Here is a 24,200-nt window from a genome sequence, read left to right as displayed (position 1 = left end):
ATTAAGTAGCCTAACATGTGGTACTTCATCAAATGCCTTCTGGAAATCCAAATATTTTCATCCATTGCTCCCCCTTTATCTATCCTGCTTGTCACCTCTTCAAAGAATTCCAATAAATTTGTAAGACACCGTTTCTCTTCATGAAGTCATCCTGTCTCTGCTTGATCATATTATGTATTTCTAAGAACTCTGCTGTTGGGTCCTTTGTAGCAGACCTTAACATTTTCCCAAAGTCAGATGTTAAGCTAACTGGCCTATAGTTACCTTTCCTTTTGCCTCTTTTCCCATTTTGAATAAAGTTGTTATGTTGGCCGTTTTCTAATCCCCTGGCATTTTCCAATATCTAGGAATTCTTGGAAGATTACCACTAATGCATTCACTATCTCTGTAGCTAGTTCTTTTGAGACCTTAGAATGCATCCTAACAGGTTTAGGATGTGTACCAGTCTTTAGCCCTATTAGTTTCCCTGATATATTTTGTCTTAGTTACTGGATTTATTTTCCCTAACTGATTATTTAGAATTTTTTGAATGCTATTTCTTCTACTGATGCAATGTATTTGTTCAACTCTTCTGCCATTTTCTGGTTCTCACTTTTTGTTTCCCTAGCCTCATCCTCTGAGGGACCTAATTTCACTTTGGTCTCTCTCTTCCTTTTTATGTATTTAAAGAAGCTCTTGCTGTCAAACTTGATACGACTTGTAAGTTTACCCTTCCTATTATTTTGTTCATCTTTTGATTTTTAAAATGTTCACAATCCTCTATCTTGCCACAAATCTGAGTCTTTTTCTTTCAACTTGTGCTATCCTTTACTTCCTTGGTTAACTGTGGTTGGCTCATCCCCTTGGTAGAATCCTCCCTTCTCACTGGGATGTATCTTTGTCATGAGCCATGAGCTGTTTTCTCAGTTGTCAGCCATTATTTTGGTGAAGGTGAAGAGCCAGCGGTTCTAGTCTGCATTGATGACAGCGGCAGACAGAAAGAAGGATGAGATCCTAAAAGCAGAATATGTGGAGTTAGGCAGGAGAATTAATGCTTGGATTTCAAAAAAACATCCAATCCCTTAAGGCAAAAAATACCCAACAGGAAAAGTGAGAACAAGGCAAGTTAAAGATCATGTCAGACCAAAGAAAAGAGACTTATAACTTTCTTTGTCAAATTCATAAGCCTGGGGGATGAGCCATGATCTTGTTGAATGGTAGAGCAGACTTGGTAGCCTGAACACTCGACTACTTCTCATGTGTTATGGTTTTATGGGATTGGGAGCATTTCAGAATTCAGCAACCGAGGACCAAGTAATTGATAAAGAGGGAATAGAATATGAACTCAAAAAAGCAAGAAACACGATGGATTATGAAAACTTCTGCAGACACATTGAAAAAAATTAGCAAAGACGAATGTGGGGACATTACAAGCAGAGTATCATAGGAAACAGAGAAATATCAGAGAAGCCAAATAAGTACTGTCTGTCTTCATGGAGAAATATACAAGAAGTCTCCCAACGTAGACAGCCCAAAGTCCAGTGAAGAGTGAAAGAAATTAATCTTAGTAATAAAGTTACACAGGCTATAAATATAGATGATATTGAAATTTGACAAATGCCTGGGACCCAACGATCTTCACTTGAAAGTGTTAAAAGATGGCTTCAGCGATAGTGATGAATTAGTGATCGTTGTTTAAGATTCTGTTAGTTACAAATGTAACTCAGCTGCTTAAGAAAGCTGGGAGAGAGAAAACTGATGTCAGGAGGAGGAAAATTGCATATCATAAAGGCTGTGATTTCCAGATATTTAGAAAATAATGATTGGACAGAGTCAACATGGATTAATTAAGGGGAAATTATGTTTAACGAAGCTGATGCCGCCACAACTGAGCTCTCCCCAGAGGATAAGTAGAAGCAAAAGCTGAAAAGAAGAAAAAAGAAGAAAAGCAGATGGAGCGGATGAGCCCCGGGTTCAGGAGCCATCTTGTACAGTTCAGTAAGCAATTCCATTAGTTTTAAAATAGTTATGGAAAATGATAGGGCTCATCTGCAAGTTAAAGTTTTAAATCGGGATCAGGGAAATTTTGATAGGAATTTTCAAAAGCTGATTTGTCAGGCCGTTGAGAGGTGTAGGGACAGCTCGCAAGTTGGAAGCTTTCAGAGTCAAGTTAACAAGAGTTCAGGGCCGGCATGTTCCTACTAATGTGAGGATTTAAAGGAGTCCTGATGGGCAACTTTTTCACAGAAGCTAGCACGTATGTGGAATGAGCTGCCAGAGGAAGTGGTAGAATTGGGTGCAATAACATTTAAAATAGATTTGGATAAGGACGTGGATAAGAAAGATTTCAAGAGATATGGGCCAAATGCAGGCAAATGGGACGAGTTCTGTTCAGGAAACCTGGTTGGCATGGGTGAGCTGGGTCGAAGGGCCTGTTTCTGGGCTGTATACCTCCATGTCTTTATTCCATAACCTGAGTTTTTGTTTTGAAGATGTTACTAGCACAGTTGATAAAGGAGAGTGAGTGGATGTTGTATATTCAGATTTCCAGAAGGCTTTGATAGAGTCCCAAACGGGTTGCAAAAACAAATTAACCCACCAAGGATTAGAGGTAATATACCTGCATGGACTATCAGGCAGAAAAGAAAGTAGGAATAAATGGGCCAGTCACAAGTTGGCAGGCTGTGACTGGTAAAGTATCAAAAGGATCATTACTGGGCCACAGCTGTTCATAATCTATATCAATCACTTGGAAATGGGGGTGGCAATAGTCATATTTCCAAGTTTTCAGATGACAAAATTTGGAGGGATGTGAATTATAAGGAGAATACAGAAGCTTCAAGGAAATTTGGCCGTTTGCATGAGTGGACAAACATGGCAGATGGAATAAAATGTAGATTAGTGTGAGGTCATCCATTTTGGTGGGAAGGATGGCGCTGTAGAGCATTTCTGGAATTGAGAGATTCGAAACTGCTGATTCCTAAGGGAACCTAAATGCCCTTGCTCATTAGTCACTGAAAGCAAGCCTGCAGGTGCAGCAAACAGTTTAGAAGACAAACTACATATTTGCTTTTATCACAAAAGGTTGAGAGTATAGGAACAAGGAGGTTATGCTTCAATTATATAGAACATTGGCAAGGAGGCCAAACTGTACACACGTGCAGTCTCACCAAAGACTGGAATATACTTGCTGTAGAGGGAGTGCACCAGAGGTTCACCAGACTAATTCATAGGAGAACATAGAAAATAGAATAATACAGCATAGGAACAGGCTCTTTGACCAACGATGTTGTGCCGAATGTGACACCAAATTAAGCTAATCCCTCCTGCCTGCCCTTGGTCCATATCCCTCCATTCCTTGCATATTAATGTGCTTATCTGATCATCCCTTAAACACCCCTATCATATCTACCTCCACCACCACCACCCCTGGCAGTGCATTCCAGATTCCTACCACTGTATAAAGAAAACATCTCCGTTGAACTTTCCCCCTCTCACCTTAAATGCATGCCCCCTAGTATTAGACATTTCAACTCTGGGGGAAGGTTATTCTGACCGTCAACCGTGTCAAAGCATCTCATAATTCCATAGACTTCTATCAAGTCTCTTCTCAGCTTCTGCTGCTCCAGAGAAAAATACTTGAGTTTTTCTGGCCTCTCCTTATAGCTCATACCCTTTAATCCAGGCGACAACCTGGTACGTGTCCTCTGCACCCTCTTCAAAGCCTCCACATCCTTCCTGTAATGTAACCAGAATTGAACACAATACTCCAAGTGTGGCCTAACCAAAGTCTTATAAAGCTGCAACATGACATCCTGACCTTGTATTCAACTTCCTGACCAATAAAGGCTAGCATGCCATACGCCGCCTTTATCACCCTATCTACTTGCGCCATACTCTCCGGGAGCAATAGACTTGAACCCCAAGATCCCTCTGCACATCACTGCTGTTCAGAGTCCTGCCATAAACTCTATACTTTTACTTAACAATTGATCTCCCAAAGTGCAGCAGCTCATGCTTTCTGGGATTAACCTCCATCTGCCAGTTCTCTGCCCGTATCTGCAATTGATCTATATCTCACTGTATGCTTTGACAACCTTCTACACTATCTGCAACTCTACTGATTTTTGTATCGTCTGTGAACTTATTAACCCACCCATCTATATTTTCATCTAAGTCATTTATCTATATCAAACAGCGGAACACCACTAGTCACAGACCTCAAGCCAGAAAAACACCCTTCCACCACTACCCTCTGCCCTCTGTGGGCAATCCAATTCTGAAACCAAGCAGCCAGGTCCCTGTGGATCCCAAGTATCTTAACATTCTGGGTGAGCCTACCACGAGGAACCTTGTCAAAAGCCTTACTAAAATCCAGGTAGATGACATCCACTGCTCTACCTGCATTGAGCACCTTCGTCACCACATCAAATTCAATCAAATTCATACGACATGACCTTCCCAGCACAAAACCATGCTGACTGCTCCAATTAGCCCATGTTTTTCCAAATGCATGTAAATCCTATCCATAAGAATTTTCTCCAATAGCTTCCCAACCACTGATGTTAGACTCACCAGCCTATAGTTTCCTAGATTATCCCTATTTCCCTTCTAGAACAGAAGAACGACATTAACTACTTGCCAGTCCTCTGGGACCCTTCCAGGGCTAGCAAAGATACAATGATCTTGGTGAAGGCCCCATAAGTCTCTCTCTCTTGCCTCTCTAAATAACCTGGGCTAGATACCATCGGACCCTGGGGACCTATCCACCTTAATGTTCTTCAAGAGACACGACACTGCTTCTTTCTTGATCTCAAAGTGCCCGAGCATATTAGCATGCTCCACTCAAATCTCACTATTCTCCATATCCTTCTCCTGGGTGAATAGAGTCATAGAGATGTACGACATGGAAACAGACCCTTTGGTCCAACTCGTCCATGTTGACCAGATATCCTAAATTAATCTAGTCCCATTTGCTAACATTTGGCCCATATCTTTCCAAACCTTTCCTATTCATATACCCATCTAGATGCCTTTTAAATTTTGTAATTGTACCAACCTCCGCCACTTCCTCTGGTAGTTCATTCCATACACACACCACCCTCTGTGTGGAGAGGTTGCCCCTTTTAAATGTTTCCCTTCTCACCTTAAACCTATGCCCTCTAGTTTACGACTCCCCTACGCTGGGGTAAAGACCTAGATTATTTCACAAACTTCTATAAAGTCACCCCTCGGCCTCTGTTCCAGAGAAAATAGCCCTAGCCTATTCAGCCTCTCCCTATAGCTCAAATCCTCCAACTCTGTCAAATTCCTTGTAAATCTTTTCTGAACCTATTCAGTTTTAACAACATCCTTCCTATAGCAAGGAGACCAGAACTGAATGCACTGCTTCAAAAATGGCCTAACTAATGTCCTGTGCAGCTGCAACATGACCTCCCAACTCCTGTGCTCAAAATACCAATGCAAAGTACTCATTTAGGATCTTGCCCATTTGCTCTGCCTCCAAGCATGAGTTTCTTCCTTTATGCTTGAGTGGTCCTACATTCTCCCTAGTTATCCTCTTGTTTTTAGTGTATGTATAGAATGCCTTGGGATTCTCTTAAACCCTACTTGCCAAAGTCATTTCATGGCCCCTTCTTGCCCTCCTAATTCCCTGCCTGAGTTCTTTCCTGCTTTCTTTATATTCTTCACAGGCCCTATCCAATTTTAGCTTCCTAAACCTTACATATGTTCTGGGCTGATTGGATTGTCCTATGAGAGATTCAGGAGATTGGACAGGTGCATGCTGGTATTTAGAAAATGAGGTGACTTCATAAAAAGTTAGAAAATTCTTAAAGGGCTAAACAGAATGGATGCAGAAATGATGTTTCCCCTGGCTCTTGGGTCTAGACCCATGGGGCACAATCTCAGCCATTTAGGACTGATATGAGGAGGAATTCTTTCACTTGGGTAAGAAATCTTGGCATTCTCTATCCCAGAGGGCTCACTCACGGATTAAGTTTAAGACAGAAATCTATAGAGTTCTAGATACTAATGACATGAAAGGATATGGAAATAGTTTGGGAATATGTAGGTGATCAGGTATGTGCTAGAATGGTGGAGCAGGCTTGAGAGACTGAATGGCCTACCACTTTTCAGTTTCTAAACTATTAGGACTCAGGATTATAAAGAATGCAAAGAGGCTTTAAAGGAGATTTGAATGTATTTAGTGCGGTGTCCCTGCATATTCTTCCTTTTCAGATATAGTCCAATCACCTCTTCACTGGCTCAATTCAACCTGCTATGTCTTATTCTTGGGCAGCCCTTTCTAGATCTTAACCACCTACTGCATGAAAACATTTTTGCTCATGTCACCATTGCTTCTGCTAATTAAATTCAATCTCTGCCCTCTGATTCTCTATCCTTCCATTAACGTTAAGAGGAGATATTGACCAGACTGGGATTGTGTTTGTTAGAGTTCAGACAAATGAGGGGGGGATCTCATAGAGACTTATAAAATTCTAACAGGACCGGACAGTGTATATGCAGGAAGGATGTTCCCAAAGGGAGGTGTGTCCAGAACCATGGGTCACAATATGAGGAACAAAAACAAATTTGCTGGAAAAGCTCAACAAGTCTGGCAGCATCTGTGAAGGAAACAACAGAGCTAATGTTTCGGGTTCTGAGGAAGGGTCGCCGGACCTGAAATGTTAACTCTGTTTTTCCCTTCACAGATGCTGCCAGACCTGCTGAGCTTTTCCAGCAAATTTGTTTTTGTTCCTGATTTACAGCATCCACAGTTCTTTCTGTTTTTATGTCACAATATGAGGATTTGGGGTAGATGATTTAGGACGGAAATGAGACACTTCTTCACTCAGAGTGGTGAGCCTGTGGAATTCATTACCACAGGAAGTAGTTGATGCCAAAACATTGAATGTATTCAAGAGGCGACTGTATATGGCACTTGGGGTGAATGGGATCAAAGGTTATGGGGAGAAAGTAGGATTAGGCTATTAACTTGGATAATCAGCCATGATCGTGAAGGATGGCATGGCAGGCTTGAACAGCCGAATGGCGGCCTCCTGCTCCTATCTTCTATGTTTGTATGTATCTGCTCTTTCCAGATCCATAGTGATTTTGAGTGCCCCCTGCGATTAGGATGTTTCTGTGGTCCTATTTATATTTTTAGCTAGGACCTATGGTCTAGCCCAGAACATGTGCGGCCTTTCTCAGTGGTATAGCTTCTTCAAAACAAATTTTAATGAAAACCTCCATGTTTTGCACAAAATGTTTCATTCGAAATGCTTCTTCATCCAGGGGGCCTCACAATTTCTTCATACAGTTCTCAGGGCAATCTGACAATTGACTTTCATTCAGCTATTTTAAAAAAAAATCTTTTGTCTTCAGTACTTTTTCAAGCCAACGAAGGCAGTCCATGACCTTTTCTCATTCATACATCCCACAGTTGACTATTAACTGTATAAGATTGTAGATATGCTCGTCGAGCTGGTGGATTTAGTTGCAAATGTTTTGTCACCCTGCTGGGTAACATCGTCAGTGTGCCTCTGGTGAAGCATTGGTGTTCTGTCCCGATTGTTATTTATATGCTTCAGTTTGTTGAGGTATTTGGTACCACTGCTGGTTCTGTTTCTCAGTGGTTTGTACACAGGATCTAATTCAATTTGTTTGTTGAAGTTCTGGGTAGAACAGCAGGCCTCCAGGAATTCCCTAGTGTGTCTCTGTTTGGCTTGTGCAATTATGGATGTGTTGTCCGGTCGAATTCGTGTCCCTCTTCTGTCTGTGAGAATTTGTCGAGTCCCTTGGTGGCTAGTTGCTGTTTGTGTATCCGTATTGTCAGTTTCATTCCGGTTGGCCGATGTAGTGTTTCTCACAGTCCTTGCGTGGTACTTTGTATATTACACCAGTTTTGCTGGTTTTGGGTACGGAATCCTTTGTTTGTTTGTAGCTGTCGTAGGGTGGTTGCTGGTTTGTGGGCTACCCTGATACCTATGGGTCTGAGTAGTCTTGTGGTCATCTGTGAAATGTGTTTGATGTATGGTAGGGTGATTAGTGAGTCTGGTTGTGTTGTGTGTTCCTGTTGTGGTCTGTGTCGGAGGTAACGGCAGATTGTGCTTTTCAGGTATCCATTCCTTTTGAAGACTCCATATAGGTGTTCCTGTTCTGCTTGGCATAGCTCTGGATTGCTGCAATGTGTTGAGGCTTGTTTAAATTGTGTCCTGATGCAGCTCCGTTTGTCAGAGTTGGGATGGTTGCTAGTGGAATTGAGTATCTGGTCCGTGTGTGTGGTCTTTCTATATATGCTAGTCTGGAGTTCCCTGTCTTTTTGCATTTTACCATTATGCCTAGGAAGGGTAGTCGGTTGTTGTTCTCCTCCTCTTCTTTTGTGAACTTTATGCCGGTGAGGATATTGTTTATGTGTCGGTGGGTTTCTTCTAGTTTTGTGCGTTTGATAATTACGAAGGTGTCATCTACCCAAAGTTTGTGTTGTATAGTGAGGAGTGCTGTCCGTTCTAACCTTTGTATTACTGCATCTGCAATCAGCCCTGATATTGGGGATCCCATTGGTATTCTGTCGATTTGTTTGTATGTGCCATCATTGAAGGTGAAGTAGGTTGTGAGGCACAGATCTAGTAATTTCATGGTGGTGTCCTTATTGATGTTGTTACTGTCCTAGGGTGCCTGCCTACTTGATTCGTCCAGTAATGTGGCAATTGTCTCTGGCTAGGTTGATGTTTATGGATGTAAATAGTGCTGCTATGTCAAAGGATATCATCATCTTGTCCTCTTCCACCGTGGTGTCCTTGATGATGTTGAGGAATTCTTGGGAGAAGTGTATGGAGTGGGTAGTGTTGTCAACTTAGTATTTCAATTTCTGTTGTCGTTCTTTGGCAAGTCTAAATGTTGGTGTGCCTGGTAGTGAGAGAATGGGTCTTAGGGAGACACCCGGTTTGTGTACTTTGGGGAGTCCGTAGAAGCGGCGTGTGTTGAATCCCTCTGGCTTCATTTTTTGGTAGTGTGTCTTGCTGATGTCTCTTGAGTTGTGTAATTTCTTTAGGGTCATTTGTAATCCAGTCCCCTAACTGTGGTAACAAAGTGTAAAGCTGGATCAACACAGCAGGCCAAGCAGCATCAGAGGAGCAGGAAAGCTGACATTTCAGGTCTGGACCCTTCTTCAGAAATGGGGGCAGGGAAGGGGATCCTGAAATAAATAGAGAGAGAGGGGGAGGCGGATGGAAGATGGATAAAGGAGCAGATAGGTGGAGAGGAGATGGGCAGGGCGAGGAGGCGGGGTTGGAGCCAGTAAAGGTGAGTGTAGGTGGGGAGTTAGGGTGGGGGTTGGTCAGTCCAGGGAAGACAGACAGGTCAAGAAGGTGGGGATGAGGCTGGTAGGTAGGAGGTGGGGGTGGGGATTGAGGTGGGAGGAGGGGATAGGTGGGAGAAAGGATGGACAGGTTAGGGAGGCGGGGACGAGCTGGGCTGGTTTTGGGATGCAGTCGGGAGCGGGGAGATTCTGAAGCTTGTGAAGTCCACATTGATATCATTGGGCTGCAGGGTTCCCAAGCAAAATATGAGGTGCTGTTCCTGCAACCTTTGGGTGGCGTTGTTGTGGCACTGGAGGAGGCCCAGGATGGACATGTCATCCAAGGAGTGGGAGGGGGAGTTGAAGTGGTTCGCGACTGGGAGGTGCAGTTGTTTGTCGCGAACCGAGCGTAGGTGTTCCACAAAGCGGTCTCCAAGCCTCCGCTTGGTTTCCCCGATGCAGAGGAGGCCACATTGGGAACAGCGGATATAATATACCACATTAGCAGGTGAACATCTGTTTGATGTGGAAGGTTTTCTTGGGGCCTGGGATGGGGATGAGGAGGAGGTGTAGGGGCAGGCCCATCCCCCCCATCCAGCTCTACACCTTGTTATCTGAGATTCTCCCAGCATCGGCAGTTCCTACTACCCCTAACTGTGGTGTTGGGTCTATTGCCATCTGTTGGTAGGTGTTCGTATCTGCTAATAGTGCATTAGCTTTCCCGATGTATTGGGCTCTGTTGAGGATTACTGTCATGCATCCTTTGTCCGCTGGTAAGATTACAATGTTCCTGCCTGTATTGAGTCTTTCCAGGGCTTTTCTCTCTTCTGTGTTGAATGTATTCCACTTATCTTTTTTGCTCAATGTTGGGATTTTCATCTGTCTGATAGTCTGTTGTACTTCGTCTGAGTCCGTTGCTGTTCAGTGTCGATTCCAGTGCAGCCAGGAAGTCAGTCTTTTTGGCGTCTCCGTAGTTATAATTCAGTCCGCGTTCTAGGCCAGTCTTCTCAATGTCTATAAGTGCGGTTCGAGATGTTTTTAATCCACAAGTTTATGTTGTCCGTGTCATTGTTGTGGGTGATTGTTGGACAGTTTTTCTTGTAGGGCTATACTTTTCTTTGTTCTGGTCTTTTGTTATATGCTGATGGCTTGTTCCAGTGTGGATGCCCATTCGTATTCGGTTTCATTGGAGTAGTTTTTTGGCGCGCAATTTCCTGCTTGTATTCATGGAGGTGGTTGTGGGCATCGTTGATCATAACTGTTGCCATTCTGCATCTATTTTGTTCAGCTGTCCTCCGTGCCTGTGGATTGTTGATAGGTGTTTTATGTTTTAAGCTTTATGGTAGTACTTGCCTTCTGAGGCATTCGTGCAGGAAGTATAGTTGTTTGCAGGTTGTGCTCAGCCGGATGGCATTTTTTTGCGCCCATAGGTGTTTAAAGTTTTTGAGAAGATTTGTAGCATGGGTAGTGGATGAAATTGTAGACGTGCACGCCGAGCAGGTGGGTTTCGTTGCGAACGTTTCATCACCATGCAAGGTAACTTCATTACCTAGACACGCTAGAGATTTCCTGGAGGCCTGGTATTCTAACTGGAACTCCATCAACAAACACATTGCATTAGACCTGGTGTACAAACCACTGAGAAACAGAACCGGTACCAAACACCTCAACAAACTGAGACACAAAAATAACAAGCGGGACAGAACACCAATGCTTCACTGGAGGCGCACTGACGATGTTTCACAGCAGAGTGACGGAACGTTTGCAACCAAACCCACCGGTTTGCGAGCATGTCTACAACCTCATCCACAACCTGAGCTACAAATCTCCTCAAAAACTTTAATTATCTGAATAACGTTTAAAGGGTGTACTATCTTCAGTATGTCCATTACGCAGAATCTCTCAACTTTGTTTGCTAAATAGAATTAATGAAAGAAAATCAAATCCATTTTTTTGGAAAAGGTTACTTATAGAGGAATTGTGTTGATACTTGAAATCATAGCTAATTAAAATTATTTATTACTTTATTTGCACTTTATGAATTTAGAAGGAAAGCATAGCTCATAAGAAAAAAATACTCCATCTCAAAGCAGCAAAGATGTTGTTGAGAACCCTGGTAATAAATCAAATTCTTCTTCCCTCCTTACTATGTGCAAGGAATTGGTGCAAGTCTTGTCTTGTCTTCGTCTATAAAACAAACTCCTGAGATTTGGAGAGTTGTCTCAGCAGTAGTCATTAATAATTGACTTTAATGTTTGCCCTACAGTTTGTTTCCTTACTGACAGTGCAACCCTTTATCGCTGTTTTCCTAATTTACTAGACTGCATCTAGTGTGGTTGCTTGTCTGGCTTCCCCTTTCTTAGTGATTTTGTTGCTTCATTTTTGTTGACACTGCCTTCTCTGCCTACTTCTGGTGGGAGCCATAGTGGGATGCCTAGGTCTAAATTTGCATCTTCTGTTTAGTAAGTTGTGAACAATGATTACTCATCAAGTAATTGCCAACCCCACAGCAGCATTGAAGCTTTAAAGGGGATCTGAATTAGTTCATGAAAATCACAATGATTGAGATAAATACCCAGCACCAACTTACCTTTTATGTTCAGTGATGTTAGGAGCAGAAAGAATCTTGTGCAGCTGCTTTTAACGTTTTTGTGACATGTCTTTATTCTGGCTGGATTATACGCTGAGGGTGGATTGTGTGCGTTCCAATATAAAGGAAAGCTTCACTTAGCTGACTATTACCATTTCGACTGACCAGCCTTTAATTCTTATGAAGTAAGACCTATAACCCATTCCAGGAAGACGCCCTGCCTAGAAACGCAAACTAGGAGCAGGAGTAGGCCATTTGGCCCTTCAGGCCTGCTCCATATTCAGTACGATCATGGCTGATCCTCTGTCCCAGCACCATATTCCTGAGTAGACTTTCAGTTTTTCACCCTTAATACCTTTGATATCTCAAATTTTATCACTCTGTTTCAAATATGCTCAGTGAACTGGGCTTCACACCCTTCTATGGTAGCAATCCACAGGCTGCCCACTTTCAAAGTGAAGAAACATTTCATTATCTGCACCCTAAATCACCTATCCTGTATCCTTAGATTGTGGCACCTGGCTGTAGACTCCACAACTGCATGAAACATCCTCCCTGCATCTAGTCTAGTCCTGTTCAAATTTTGTACAGTTCAAACAGATCCCCTCTTATTCTCCTAAACTCTGCTGCATACAGGCCCATTTGAACCAATTTCTCCTCATAGGACAGTCCTATCATCCCTGGTATCAGCCTAATGAGTGTTCACTGCAAGCTCACGATGGCAAGTGTATCCTGTCTCAGGAGAGGGGCCAAAACTACACACAGTACTTTGGGTGCGGTCTCACCAAGGCCCTGTCAACTGAAGTAATAGATCCTTACTTCTGAACTATAAAACCTTCTTGCAGTGAAGACCACCATACCGTTTTCCTTCCAAATTGCTTACTGCACCTACTTGTCTACTTTCATTGACTGCTGTACAAGGACCCCCTTAAAATTCCCTTTGTACATTCGCATTTCTCAATACTCTGCCTTTGTTTTTTGTTCCCAATTTCCTGGATGAGTGCAGCTCCAACAACCATTAAGCTTGACACCATCCAGGATAAAGTAGCCTGCTTGCTAGGCACCACCTCCACAAAGATTGACCCACCACCACTAATGCTCAGTAGCAGCAGTGTGAACATCCATAAGGTGAACTGCAGAGACTCACCAAATCTCCTTAGACTGCATCTTCCAAGCCCATGACTGTTACTACCTGGAAGGGGGAACAGGGGGTGGGGCGATGGTTGCGGTGGCGCTGGGTCTCAGTGGGATTCTCTTCAGAGTATTGGTGCAGACTCGATGGGCTGAATGGCCTCTTTCCACATGGTAGGAATTCTGTGATTTTATATTGCAGTTCCTTCAGTGTTGGCCAAAATCCTAGCTCACCCTCTTTAACAGTGTTGGGAATGTATCTGCACCAAAGGGACTGCTGCAGTTCAAGAAGGTAGTTTATTACTACTCTCTTGGAAACTAGCTATGGGCAATAAATGCTGGCCTAGCCAGTCACTCCTGCATCCTGTGAATGAATTAACAAAGAAGAAATGTTATTACCAAATCCTTTTTTAAATAGGGAAACTAATAACCAATATTTTTAGAATTATTTCAGGATACTAAAATATAGCTGTCATGATCCAACTCTGTTCTGCTCAGCTGTTATGAAACTTAATTTTTTTTAAATCAAATGTTTAAGTAGGAATGTATCTAAAATATGGTGTCCAAAAAGTAGGAGGTTCTTCAGTTTTTTTTGTACATTGCATTGTGGTGAGAGGGGAAAGATTCAAAAAGGACCTAAGGAGTAACTGTTTCATGCAGATAGTGGTGCATGTATGGTCTGAGCTGCCAGAGGAAGTGGCAGAGGTACAATTACACCATTTTAAAAGGAAACTGAATGGGTATATGAATAGGAAGGGTTTAGAAAGATATGGGCAAGTGCTGGCAAATGGGACTAGGTCACATTGGGATGTTTGGTTGGCGCGGATGAGTTGGACCGAAGGGTCAGTTTCCATGCTGTATGACTGACTATGACTGAGTGCATAATGTCACATTTATTGAAGATGTTATTGCTGCATCAGTCATTTGTTTGCCCACATATTCAACTTGTCTAGCTAGCCCTGAATCCTCGTTCCTTCCGCCATACAGATCATTTGATTTGATTTATTGCTGTCACGCGTACCGAGGTACAGTGAAAAGTAAAAACCAAAAGAACTGTTGATGCTGTAAATCATGGGTGGACCAGGGAAGATTGTCAGTGATTGTCATTTCCAGGATCAAAATACTCTGGACCATCTCCACCTCAGCACCATTGAAGACAGGGGCATGCCCTCCATTCTGCTTCCTGAAATCAATAACCTGCTGCTTCATTTTGCTGATGTTGATGGAGAGATTGTTGTTTTAACATCATGCCACGAAGCACTCTGTCCATTCAGTACTCCGTCTTGTCAATACTTGAGATCTAACGAGAGTATCATCAGCAGACTTGTAAATGGAGTTGGTGCAGAAGTTGGCCAAACATTTGTGTGTGTGTAAGGAGTATAGTAGGAGGCTGAGTATGCAGCCTTGCAGGGTTATCACGGAGTAGGTGTTATTGCCTCTCCTTCCTGTCAACAGACCACAGTCAGTAAGTCAAGATTCCAGTTACAGAACAGGGAACAGAAACCTAAGTCCCAGAGTTTGGAGATGTGTTTGTTTGAATTTATGGTGAAGGTGGAGCTGTACTCATTAAGTAAAAGCCAGACATAGGTATCCTTGTTCAGATATTCTAGGGATGAGTGTAGGGCCAGAGAGAAAGTATCTGCCTGTGGACCAGTTGCTTTGGCAGGCAAATCGTAAGAGACCAAGGCATTTGGGGAGGCTGGAGTTCACGTGAGCCATGACCAACCTCTCAAAGCACTTCATAATTATGGATGTCAGAGCCACTGGGCAGTACTCATCAAGGCATGCTGTATGATTTTTCTTTGGCACTGGGATGATGGTGGTGTTCTTGAAGTAGATGGGGACTTCAGAGTGTAATAAAGAGAGGTTGAAGATGTGCAAATACTCCTGCCAGCTGGTCTGCACAGGCTCTGAGTGCATGGCCAGGGATTCCATCCTGTGTGGTTGCTTTCCATAGGTTCACCCTTAAGAAGGCTGATCTAATGTTTGCGATGGTGACAGGTGTACAGATGCAACTGAAGCTGTTGGGACATGTGACATCGTATCACTGCCCTTCTGCTCAAAGTGAGCATAGGATGCATTGAGTTCACTGGGTAGTGATGTATTGTTGCCCACGATTCTGTTTGATTTTGCTTTGTAGCCTGTTTTGTCATGTGAACCTTGCCACAAATGACAGGTGTCCGTGTGGCTAGTCTGGGTCTCAAGTTTTGTATTGCCTCTTGACACCCCAAATGGCCTTGCGAAGATCATACCTGGATTTCCTGTGTAGGTCAGGGTCACCTGACCTGAATGCCTCAGACCTAGACTTCAGTGGGGAGTGGATCTCCCGGTTGATCCATGATTTCTGATTTTGGGAACGTTCAAACTAAATTCTTCAGCACTTACTAATGACTGTAATGGTAGTGGCATACTTGTTTAGGTTGGCCGCTGAGTTCTTGAATATGAACCAGTCCATCGACTTTAAGCAGCCCTGTAAAACCGCTTCTATTTCCTCAGACCAACACTGCACAACTTTCTATCCCGAGTCCTCATGCTTCAACTTCTGCTTGTAAGCCGTGAGGAGGAGCACAGCCTTGCAGTCTGATTTTTCCAAAATGCTGACAGAGCGGTTGGCATCTTTGCTTGTATAGCAATGGTCAAGGATGTTCGGACCTCTGGTGGGACAGGAGACAAATTGGTGGTATTTTGATGGCACATTTCTGAGATTGGCTTGGTTGAAATCACCAGCTACGATGAATGAGGCTTCAGGATATTCTGTCTCAAGATTGTTAGTAGCATTGTATACTTCTTCAAGTGCGCCCTTCACTTCCACATTGGGTGGGATGTAAACCGCTGTCAGGATAGTGGAGGTGAACTCGTGTGGCAGGTAGCATGGATGGTATTTCACTCTTAAATATTCTAGGTCCAGGGACCAGTGACTCTCCAGGGTCACCATGTCTGAGCATCAGGTGGTATTGATTCAGAGGCAGACTCCACTGCTTTTCGCCTTGCCCAAGGATGCTGAGCGTTCCATTTGGTGAATTGAAAAGCCCTCAGATTGTAAAGTACAGTCAGGTGTAGCAGGGGTGAGCCATGCCTGTGAAACAGAACATGCAGCAGTCCCTCAATTCTCTTTTGAAGGTGAGTCTAGCTTTAAGGTCATCCATCTTATTTTCAATGGCTTGAATGTTTGCCAGGAGTGTGCTGGGTAGGGGTGTTTGAAACCTTGGAATTTCAGTCTTGCCAGAAGTCCAGCAAGCCTCTCATGTTTCCTGGGCTGATAGCTGCTACTAGTTGATCAGAAGGGAAGTCAGCTGTTCCGAGAGGTGAGTGAATACTCACGATGGCTTTTTGAGCATTCCAGGGGTCTTGTGATTTATGGTCGGGCCTGTTCAACATTGGGTCACCATGGAGTCAGGTCTTATTCCTGCACCGGTTGGGCTTTGGTTCCGTGTTTCCACAAGGTCAGCCTTTGAGAGGCCAGAAGGGCTTCGATCTTTCTGGGCTTGCAGTTCCAGCATTGGCAAGGTACATGAGTTCTCCTAATGGGGTCCTGGGCTCCAGGGCTCCAGTCGCAGTCTTGAATGATCCCAGGCGGGGTCTTGCAATCGGCCTGTTTGGGTCTCCTCTGTTGGGTCACCGCGGGTCAGATCTCATTCCCATGCCGGTCCAGCCTGAGTTCTGGGTTTCTTTGGGCTTGTGGTTCCAGCATACGTAATCGGGCCTTGTTGATTGGAGGATCCTCAGACCTGCAAGTAGATTGAACAGAATGTTGTTGTTAATTTTGACAGACTTAATATTTGAAACAGCAGAACGATTATAAGATACGTAAGAATAAGATCTGCTCTAGATAGCTCGCAAGGAATTGTCACACTCTAGCACTGTCTCGATCCCATACAGTTTGTGGACAACTCAAAACTTGGAAATATTGCATTTGGATCTATTATCCAAGTCATGTAGCTGGGGCACGAGCACTGATCCTTGTGCACCACCACTTTTTGCTGCTTGCCACCAGAAAAAAATCCATTTATTCTCATTCTGTTTCCTATCTGTTGACCAGTTCTCAATCCACGCTAATATATGGAGGTGTACTTTAAGTTTACAGACGAACCTCTGCTGTGGGACTTTATCAGAAGCCACCTTGAAATCCAAATACACTGCATCCACTGATATCGCTTTACTGATACTACTGGTTCATCCTCAAAAAACTCTAGTAGATCAGTTAAACATGATTTCCCTTTCATAAAACCATGCTGACTTTGTCTAATCCTGTTAATGCTTTCCATGTCTTCTGTTATCATGGTCTTGTATAATAGACTCAAGCTAACTGGTCTCAAAATTCTGTTTTTTCTCCTTTTATTTTAAATGGTAGGATTACTTCTGCCACCCTTCAATCTGTCTTCAGTTTTGGAATCTGACCATGAATGCATCCAATATTTACATGGTCATTTCCTCTGGTACTCTGGGATATAGATCATTGGGCCCTGGTAATTTGTCAGTCTTTAACCCATTAATTTCTATAGGGCATTTTTGTGGCAAATCTGTTAAATTTTTAAGATTTAACAGCATCTTATGTTTGTTTAATACATCCTAACCAGTGCTGTGACCCTTTGAGCTTTTACTTGTAAATTCTGTGTCTCACACCTGAAGAAGGAGCGAGGCTCCGAAAGCTTGTGTTTTCAGTAAACCTGTTGGACTATAACCTAGTGTCGTGTGATTTCTGACCTTATCCACCCCAGTCCAGCACCGGCATATCCACATCATGGAGCACCGTAACAGTAACCAAAAACCAAAGGGAAATCAAGGGAGCTGACTAAATCAAAATATCATGGGAGGGAAAATGTTGCATCCCAACCTGCACAGTGCCTACCTATCTTGAAAAGCTGCAAAACTACTGGTGAACATTGCATGCTCCCTTTTCCGAGGACACCCGGATTAAGAATCCAGTTCTTTTTCTTTATGTAAATAAACCCAGTCATCAAATTGCAAAGACTACATAGGGCTACATAAGACTACAAAGACTACATACTACAAAGAATACATCCTCCTGAGCTTTACTGATAATTCTGTCTACTTCTGAACTGGCTACCGTTCAAGTGTGAAGTGAGAACTGTTACACTACATGGCCCTGAGAACTCAGCATCTATTGTTAAAATAGACCTACTCCCACCATAATCACGAAACCACCCAATTAACAAACGTTGCCCATCAGGGTCGTTCTAAAGAGCTCAAATACCAAATTAACCAAAACAGGTGTACCCTCCAGTTTCAGAGTGAAAACACAATCGGAAAAGGTATGGGAGGTGAAGGGAGGGGAAGAACAAACCTGGTTGTTTTCTTTTTACTAATTATAAATGAAACTAAAATGGTTCAATTTGTTAACTAAGACTTTTTTTGATTTAAGATGTTGCAGTTCAGCATTTAGAAGCTGCCATTTCACTTTCATAGCCAGTGTGGAGAAACCAGGTTTTTTTTGTTCTCAAGAAACTCACTACCTAATTAACAGCAACAGATACTGCCCACCAGGAACAGTATAAGAGTAAAAGAAATTAAAAAGAGGAGGAAACGAGGAAGCAGAACCTAGCTGTTTATTTTGAAAAACCTACCATCAAAACAGCCAATTCATAAATTAACAAATACTGCCTACTAGGGCAGTCTGAGAAAGTGGCTCTTAACAGTTTTAATTGATTTGTTCAGACGTGTTATGACATGCCTTTGGAGCAGGTGGGACTTGAACCCCAGCCTGCTAATCCAGAGGTAGGGACAATACCACGGCACCACAGGGGGATGTTTTTATGTTGACTTAAACCATCATTTATTATGATATACTTCCCAATGTGAATGAGAATAACAGGATAGTTTTGATCCATCAACCTCTGGATTATGGACCTAACATACACTCGTTGCACCACCCTGCTAGCCGCAGAGTCAGCTCATTGTTTTTAGCCAAATGTGTTTTGACAAACTTCTGGAGCAGGTGGGATTTGAATCCAGCCCTTCTAACCCGAAGATATGGACAGTGTCACTGTGCCACAAGATCCTAGTTGAAGCCACCTTTTTTATTAAAATCAACCTGTTATCAGACATGTTGTGACATGTCTGGGAGTAGTGAGACTTGAACCCAGACCTTATGGCTCAGAGGCAGAGAAGTTAAATCATCATCAAATCGCCCATTTGACAAAGTCAAAAATTAACAAGCACTACCCGCTAAGGGCTGTGCAGCAATAATAAAATACTGGAAGATGGGAAGAGAGAGAGGAGATCAATTTTTTTTTCATCAACCGATTCAAAGATGCACTACCATTGCGCACAAGAGTGCTTTTAATTGGGTTTGTGTTAGATCAGAATGTGGTCATTGATCCTGTCTATCTCTCGCATGCAAAGCAGTGCCCTACCACTTGAACTAATTTCCCTCCTGAAGGATTTAACTGTCAAGAGTATTTTTTGATATTTTTGATTAAACTTGTTCAGATTTGTTATTAAACATCTCTGGAGCAGGTGGGATATGAAATTGGGCCTCCGGTTCAGAGACAGGAAAGCTATCGTTGTACCACAGGAGCTTTCCTGGAAGCAGCCTGATTTTTTTCTTTACTTGGTTAACTATTGAGAAGGGCCAAACTTGAGGCTTCTTAGATTTTTTTTAATCAATCTGCTCAGAGACATTATTACACTCTTAATGCAGATGCTGTGTGCAGACAGATGTAGTCTTGCTCCTTCAAACTAAAATATTTCAAAGCAACCCTCAAATCTGTGTTTTTCCAATGTTAATCCAACTCTTCTCACCTTAACCTAATGAAGGTTTTTAAACTACTGTTCATTTGAGTGGTTTCTGAAGAAGGGTCCCGATGTGAAACATCAACTTTCCTACTCCTCTGATGCTGCCTGGCCTGCTGTGTTCCTCCAGCTCCACATTGTGCTATCTCTTCATTTGAGTGGTATTTTCCAGATCTCCTAACTGTAGCATGTGAAACCAAAATTGGAAGACGTTCTAACATAGTCCCAATCAGGATCCTTTACAAATATGGAAATTCAATTTATATTGAAAAAATTCTCTGCCTGGCTGAATGGCAACATTGCAACTGTTCAAGTGTCAAGCTTTGATCCAAATACTTGGAAGATTCACACTCTCTAGTACTGATTTTTGACGTGTCTCATCACAGGTATTGAATTCTGAGATTTCAAACCAGCTGCCTGTTTGAATGATGCCCTGAGCTTTTTTTGTGTTCATCTAACGTGGTAGGGAGCTTTCCCAGTGTTTTAGCCAACCTTTATGGTTGAAGGTGCTAAACTGGGGAAAGGCTAATTACAACAATATTGGGCAGGAACTGAAGAGTGTAGATTGGAGGCAGATGTTTGAGGGGAAATCAATATTTGGTATGTGTGAGGCTTTTAAGTGTAAATTGGGAGGAACTCAGGACCAGCACATTTTTGTAAGGATGAAGGATAAGTATGGCAAGTTTAAGGAACCTTGGATAACGAGAGATATTGTGAGCCTAGTCAAAAAGAAAAAAGGAAGCATTTGTCAAGGCTAGGAGGCTGGTAACACATGAAGGGTGGAATACAAGGAAAGTCGAAAGAAACTTAAGCAAGGAGTCCGGAGGGCTAAAAGGGGTCATGAAAAGTCATTGGCCACCAGGATTAAGGAAAATCCCAAGGCTTTTTACACATATATAAAGAGCAAGAAAGTAGCCAGGGAGAAGGTTGGCCCACTCAAGGACAGGGAAAGGAATTAATGTGTGGAGCCAGAGGAAATGGGCGAGGTATTAAATGAGTACTTTGCGTCAGTATTCACCGTAGAAAAGGACTTGGTGGATGAGGCGTCTGGGGAAGGGTGTGTAGATAGTTTGGGTCATGTTGAGATCAAAAAGGGAGGTGGTATTGGGGGTCTTGAAAAACATTAATGTAGACAAGTCACCAGGCCTGATGGGATATACCCCAGAATACTGAGAGAGGCAAGGGAGGAAATTGCTGGGGCCTTGAGAGAAATCTTTGTATTCCCACTGGCTATAGGGGAGGTCCCAGAGGATTGGAGAATAGCCAATGTTGTTCCTTTAAGAAGGATGCCATGATAATTCAGCATATTACAGGCTGGTGAGCCTTAAGTCAGTGGTAGGGAAATTATTGGAGAGGATTCTTTGAGACAGGATTTACTTCCACTTGGAAACAAGTGGGTGTATTAACGAGAGGCAACATGGTTTTGTGAAGGGGAGGTCATGTCTCACTAACTTGATTGAGATTTGAGGAAGTGACAAAGATGATCGATGCGTGTAGGGCAGTGGATTTTGTCTACATGGACTTCAGTAAGGCCTTTGACAAGGTCCCTCATGGCACACACAAACAGAAGGTAAAGTCGCATGGGGTCACAGGTGAGCTAGCAAGATGGATAAAAAACTGGCAGAGGGTAGCAGTGGAAGGCTGCATTTCTGAATGGAGGACTATGACTAGTAGCGTTCCTCAGGGATCAGTGTTGGGACCTTTGCTATTTGTACTATATATAAATGATTTGGAGGAAAATGTAATTGGTTTCATTAGTAATTTTGCAGTTGACACAAAGGTTTGTGGAATTGCGGATAGCGATGAGGACCATCGGAGGATACAGCAGGATATAGATCGGTTGGTGACTTGGGCAGAGAGATGGCAGGTGGAGTTTAATCCGGAAAAATGTGAGGTAATGCATTTTGGAAGGTCTAATCCAGATGGAAAATATACAGTGAATGGTAGAACCCTAAAGAGTACTGATAGGCAGAGGGATCTGGGTGTACATGTACACAGGTCACTGAAAGTGGCAACGCAGGTGGAGAAGTTAGTCATAAAGGCATATGGCATGCTTGCCTTCATTGGCTGGAGCATTGAGTTTAAAAATTGGCAGGTAATATCACAGCTTTATAGAACCTTAGTTTGGCCACATTTGGAATATTGTGTTCAGTTCTGGTCACCACACTACCAGAAGGATGTGGTGACTTTGGAGAGGGTACAGAAAAGATTTACCAGGACGTTGCCTGGTATGGAGGGCATTATCTATGAGGAGAGGATGGAGAAACTTGGGTTGTTCTCACTGGAATGACGGATGTTGAGGGGCGACCTGATAGAGGTCTACAAGATTATGAAGGGCATGGACAGAGTGAATAGTCAGGAGATTTTTCCCAGGGTGGAAGAATCAGTTTCTAGGGGGCATAGTTTTAAGGGGCAAGGTTTAAAGGTGATGTACGAGGCAAGTTTTTTACACAGAGGGTGGTGGGTGCCTGGAACTCGCTGCTGGGGGAGGTAGTAGAGGCAGATACGATAGTGACATTTTAAAGGATGTCTTGACAAATACATGAGTAGGTTGTGAATAGAGAGATACAGTCCCCGGAAGGGTAGGGTGTTTTAGTTTGATGGGCAGCGTGTCGGTGCAGACTTGGAGGGCCAAAGGGCCTGTTCCTGTGCTGTAATTTTCTTTGTTCTTTGTTCTTTATCTCTCAGCCATAACTAGTAAGAGAGAATAATTGATTACTTACTTGCTACTCATGGAATCATATGATGCACAAATTCCACTTAGTATTTGCTTATATAATGCTTGCACTTCAAAAATAATTCACACACTAGGAAGAACTTTAGCTGTCATGAGAAGTGTTGAAGAACTATCCAAGAAAATTAGTTTGATTCAGTGAATTATTCATCTTTCGTTTGTTTAAGTTATTTTCACATTATTGCGTTAGTGTGTGAAGTAGATGTGTTTAAATTGTATTGCAAGTTCAGTTATCTTTATATTTTTCAATTTGTAGTTGGTTAAACCCACTGTTTCGCATTGGATACAAAAGGAGATTAGAAGAAAGTGATTTGTACAAAGTGCTTCCAGAAGATGGTTCTGAGAGATTAGGAGAAGAACTGCAAAGGTATTCCTAATTTATGCATTTTTATGCATTTTTTTAAATGATTGCTGAATATACACAAGTGCAACAAAAACAGAAGTTACTGGGAAAGCTCAGCAGGTCTGGCAGCATCCGTGAAGAAAAGATACAGTTAACGTTTTGGGTCAGGTGACCCCCTTCCTCAATTCTGAGAAAGGGTCACCAGACCCGAAACGTTAACTCTGACTTTTTTTTTCTTCAAAGATGCTGCCAGACCTGTTGAGCTTTTCCAGTAACTTCTGTTTTTGTTCCTGATTTACGGCATCCGCAGTTTTTTTGGTTTTTATACACAAGTGCAAGTGGTTAACATATTTATTAGACTGGCGGTTTTGTGTGCTGTACAGCAACAGATGGTGACCCCATATATATTTGTAGGTTAAATTCATGAAAGGTTGAATATCAGATGACATTAATAACAAATCTGGTTCAACTGTGTTCTGAAGTTGGAAAATGATGACTTTGGAATTGCAGTAAAACTTCTATCTCCTCCCACGCCACTGGCATGTATTTGAAAATTGGACATTTTTCCTTCAAGTCTCCAGCTGTGCTGGAGATGTTGGACAATTACTTAAATCTATTTTATCTTGTGTATGTTTTTACACATTGCACAAAAGTAGGTAGTAGCAAGAACATCTGTGACAATGTGACATCCTACGTACTCCAACCATTAAATTTACAACTTCTTCTGTATGTAATATGAATAAATAACACTCCAACCATTATGTACACCTTGTTGTCTCTTTCTCAGAGGCTAGCCTGGTTCTGGAGATAGCCGAGTGCTCTGTGGGATCTACAGGATCCCCAGATCCCAGCCTGTCGTCTGCTTTGTTTGTCATGGCCCGGATGCTGTAGAACTTTGCTTTTGACCTCTAGGCAGCTCAGGATGAGGTTGCTGGCCTCTGCGCCCATTTTGACACAAACCCTTTTTATTTCCCAGTGAAACACTCTGTGCCGTCACTGATCTCCTCAGCCAGATCTCTGCAGATCCCCTCTCAGCCACTAAAGATCCCTTCGCCTCGTGCTGTTAACCCCATCCCTCCGCCTACCCTTGTCCTGGGGTCCCTGCATGCACTTCCCACGACGTTCCCTCCTGCCTTTGCAGAGCATCTGGTGCAGGTGATGGTGAGATTCCCCAAGTTCCTATCCTTTCAGTCAGGACTCCTGATGGAGGAGCTGGTGGATCTCTTGGATCTCTTGGGAAAAGATTGGGAAGGCGTTCCATAAGGTGTAAGGCAGGATTCACCAGGATGCTCCCAGGGATGGGAAGGAGAATCGGTGGTTAATCTGTATTTGTTGGGGGGTTGGGGACGGTGGGGCAGAAGCTGTGGTT

General features: G+C 42.9%; 1 protein-coding gene across 1 annotated transcript in view; it reads left to right on the top strand.

Moving 5' to 3' along the window:
- The window catches only part of abcc4 (ATP-binding cassette, sub-family C (CFTR/MRP), member 4), a 458,391-nt gene that overhangs the window by 9,029 nt on the left and 425,162 nt on the right, over window positions 1-24,200 (top strand). The window contains exon 2 of the mRNA XM_048598320.1: window positions 22,745-22,855. Coding sequence (XP_048454277.1) covers window positions 22,745-22,855 — 111 coding nt within the window. The remainder of the gene's footprint in view (window positions 1-22,744; window positions 22,856-24,200) is intronic.

This window comes from Rhincodon typus, chromosome 6 (assembly GCF_021869965.1).
Source record: "Rhincodon typus isolate 14 chromosome 6, sRhiTyp1.1, whole genome shotgun sequence".
NCBI classification, from domain to species: domain Eukaryota; kingdom Metazoa; phylum Chordata; class Chondrichthyes; order Orectolobiformes; family Rhincodontidae; genus Rhincodon; species Rhincodon typus.
This window is presented reverse-complemented; position numbering and strand designations above follow the sequence as displayed.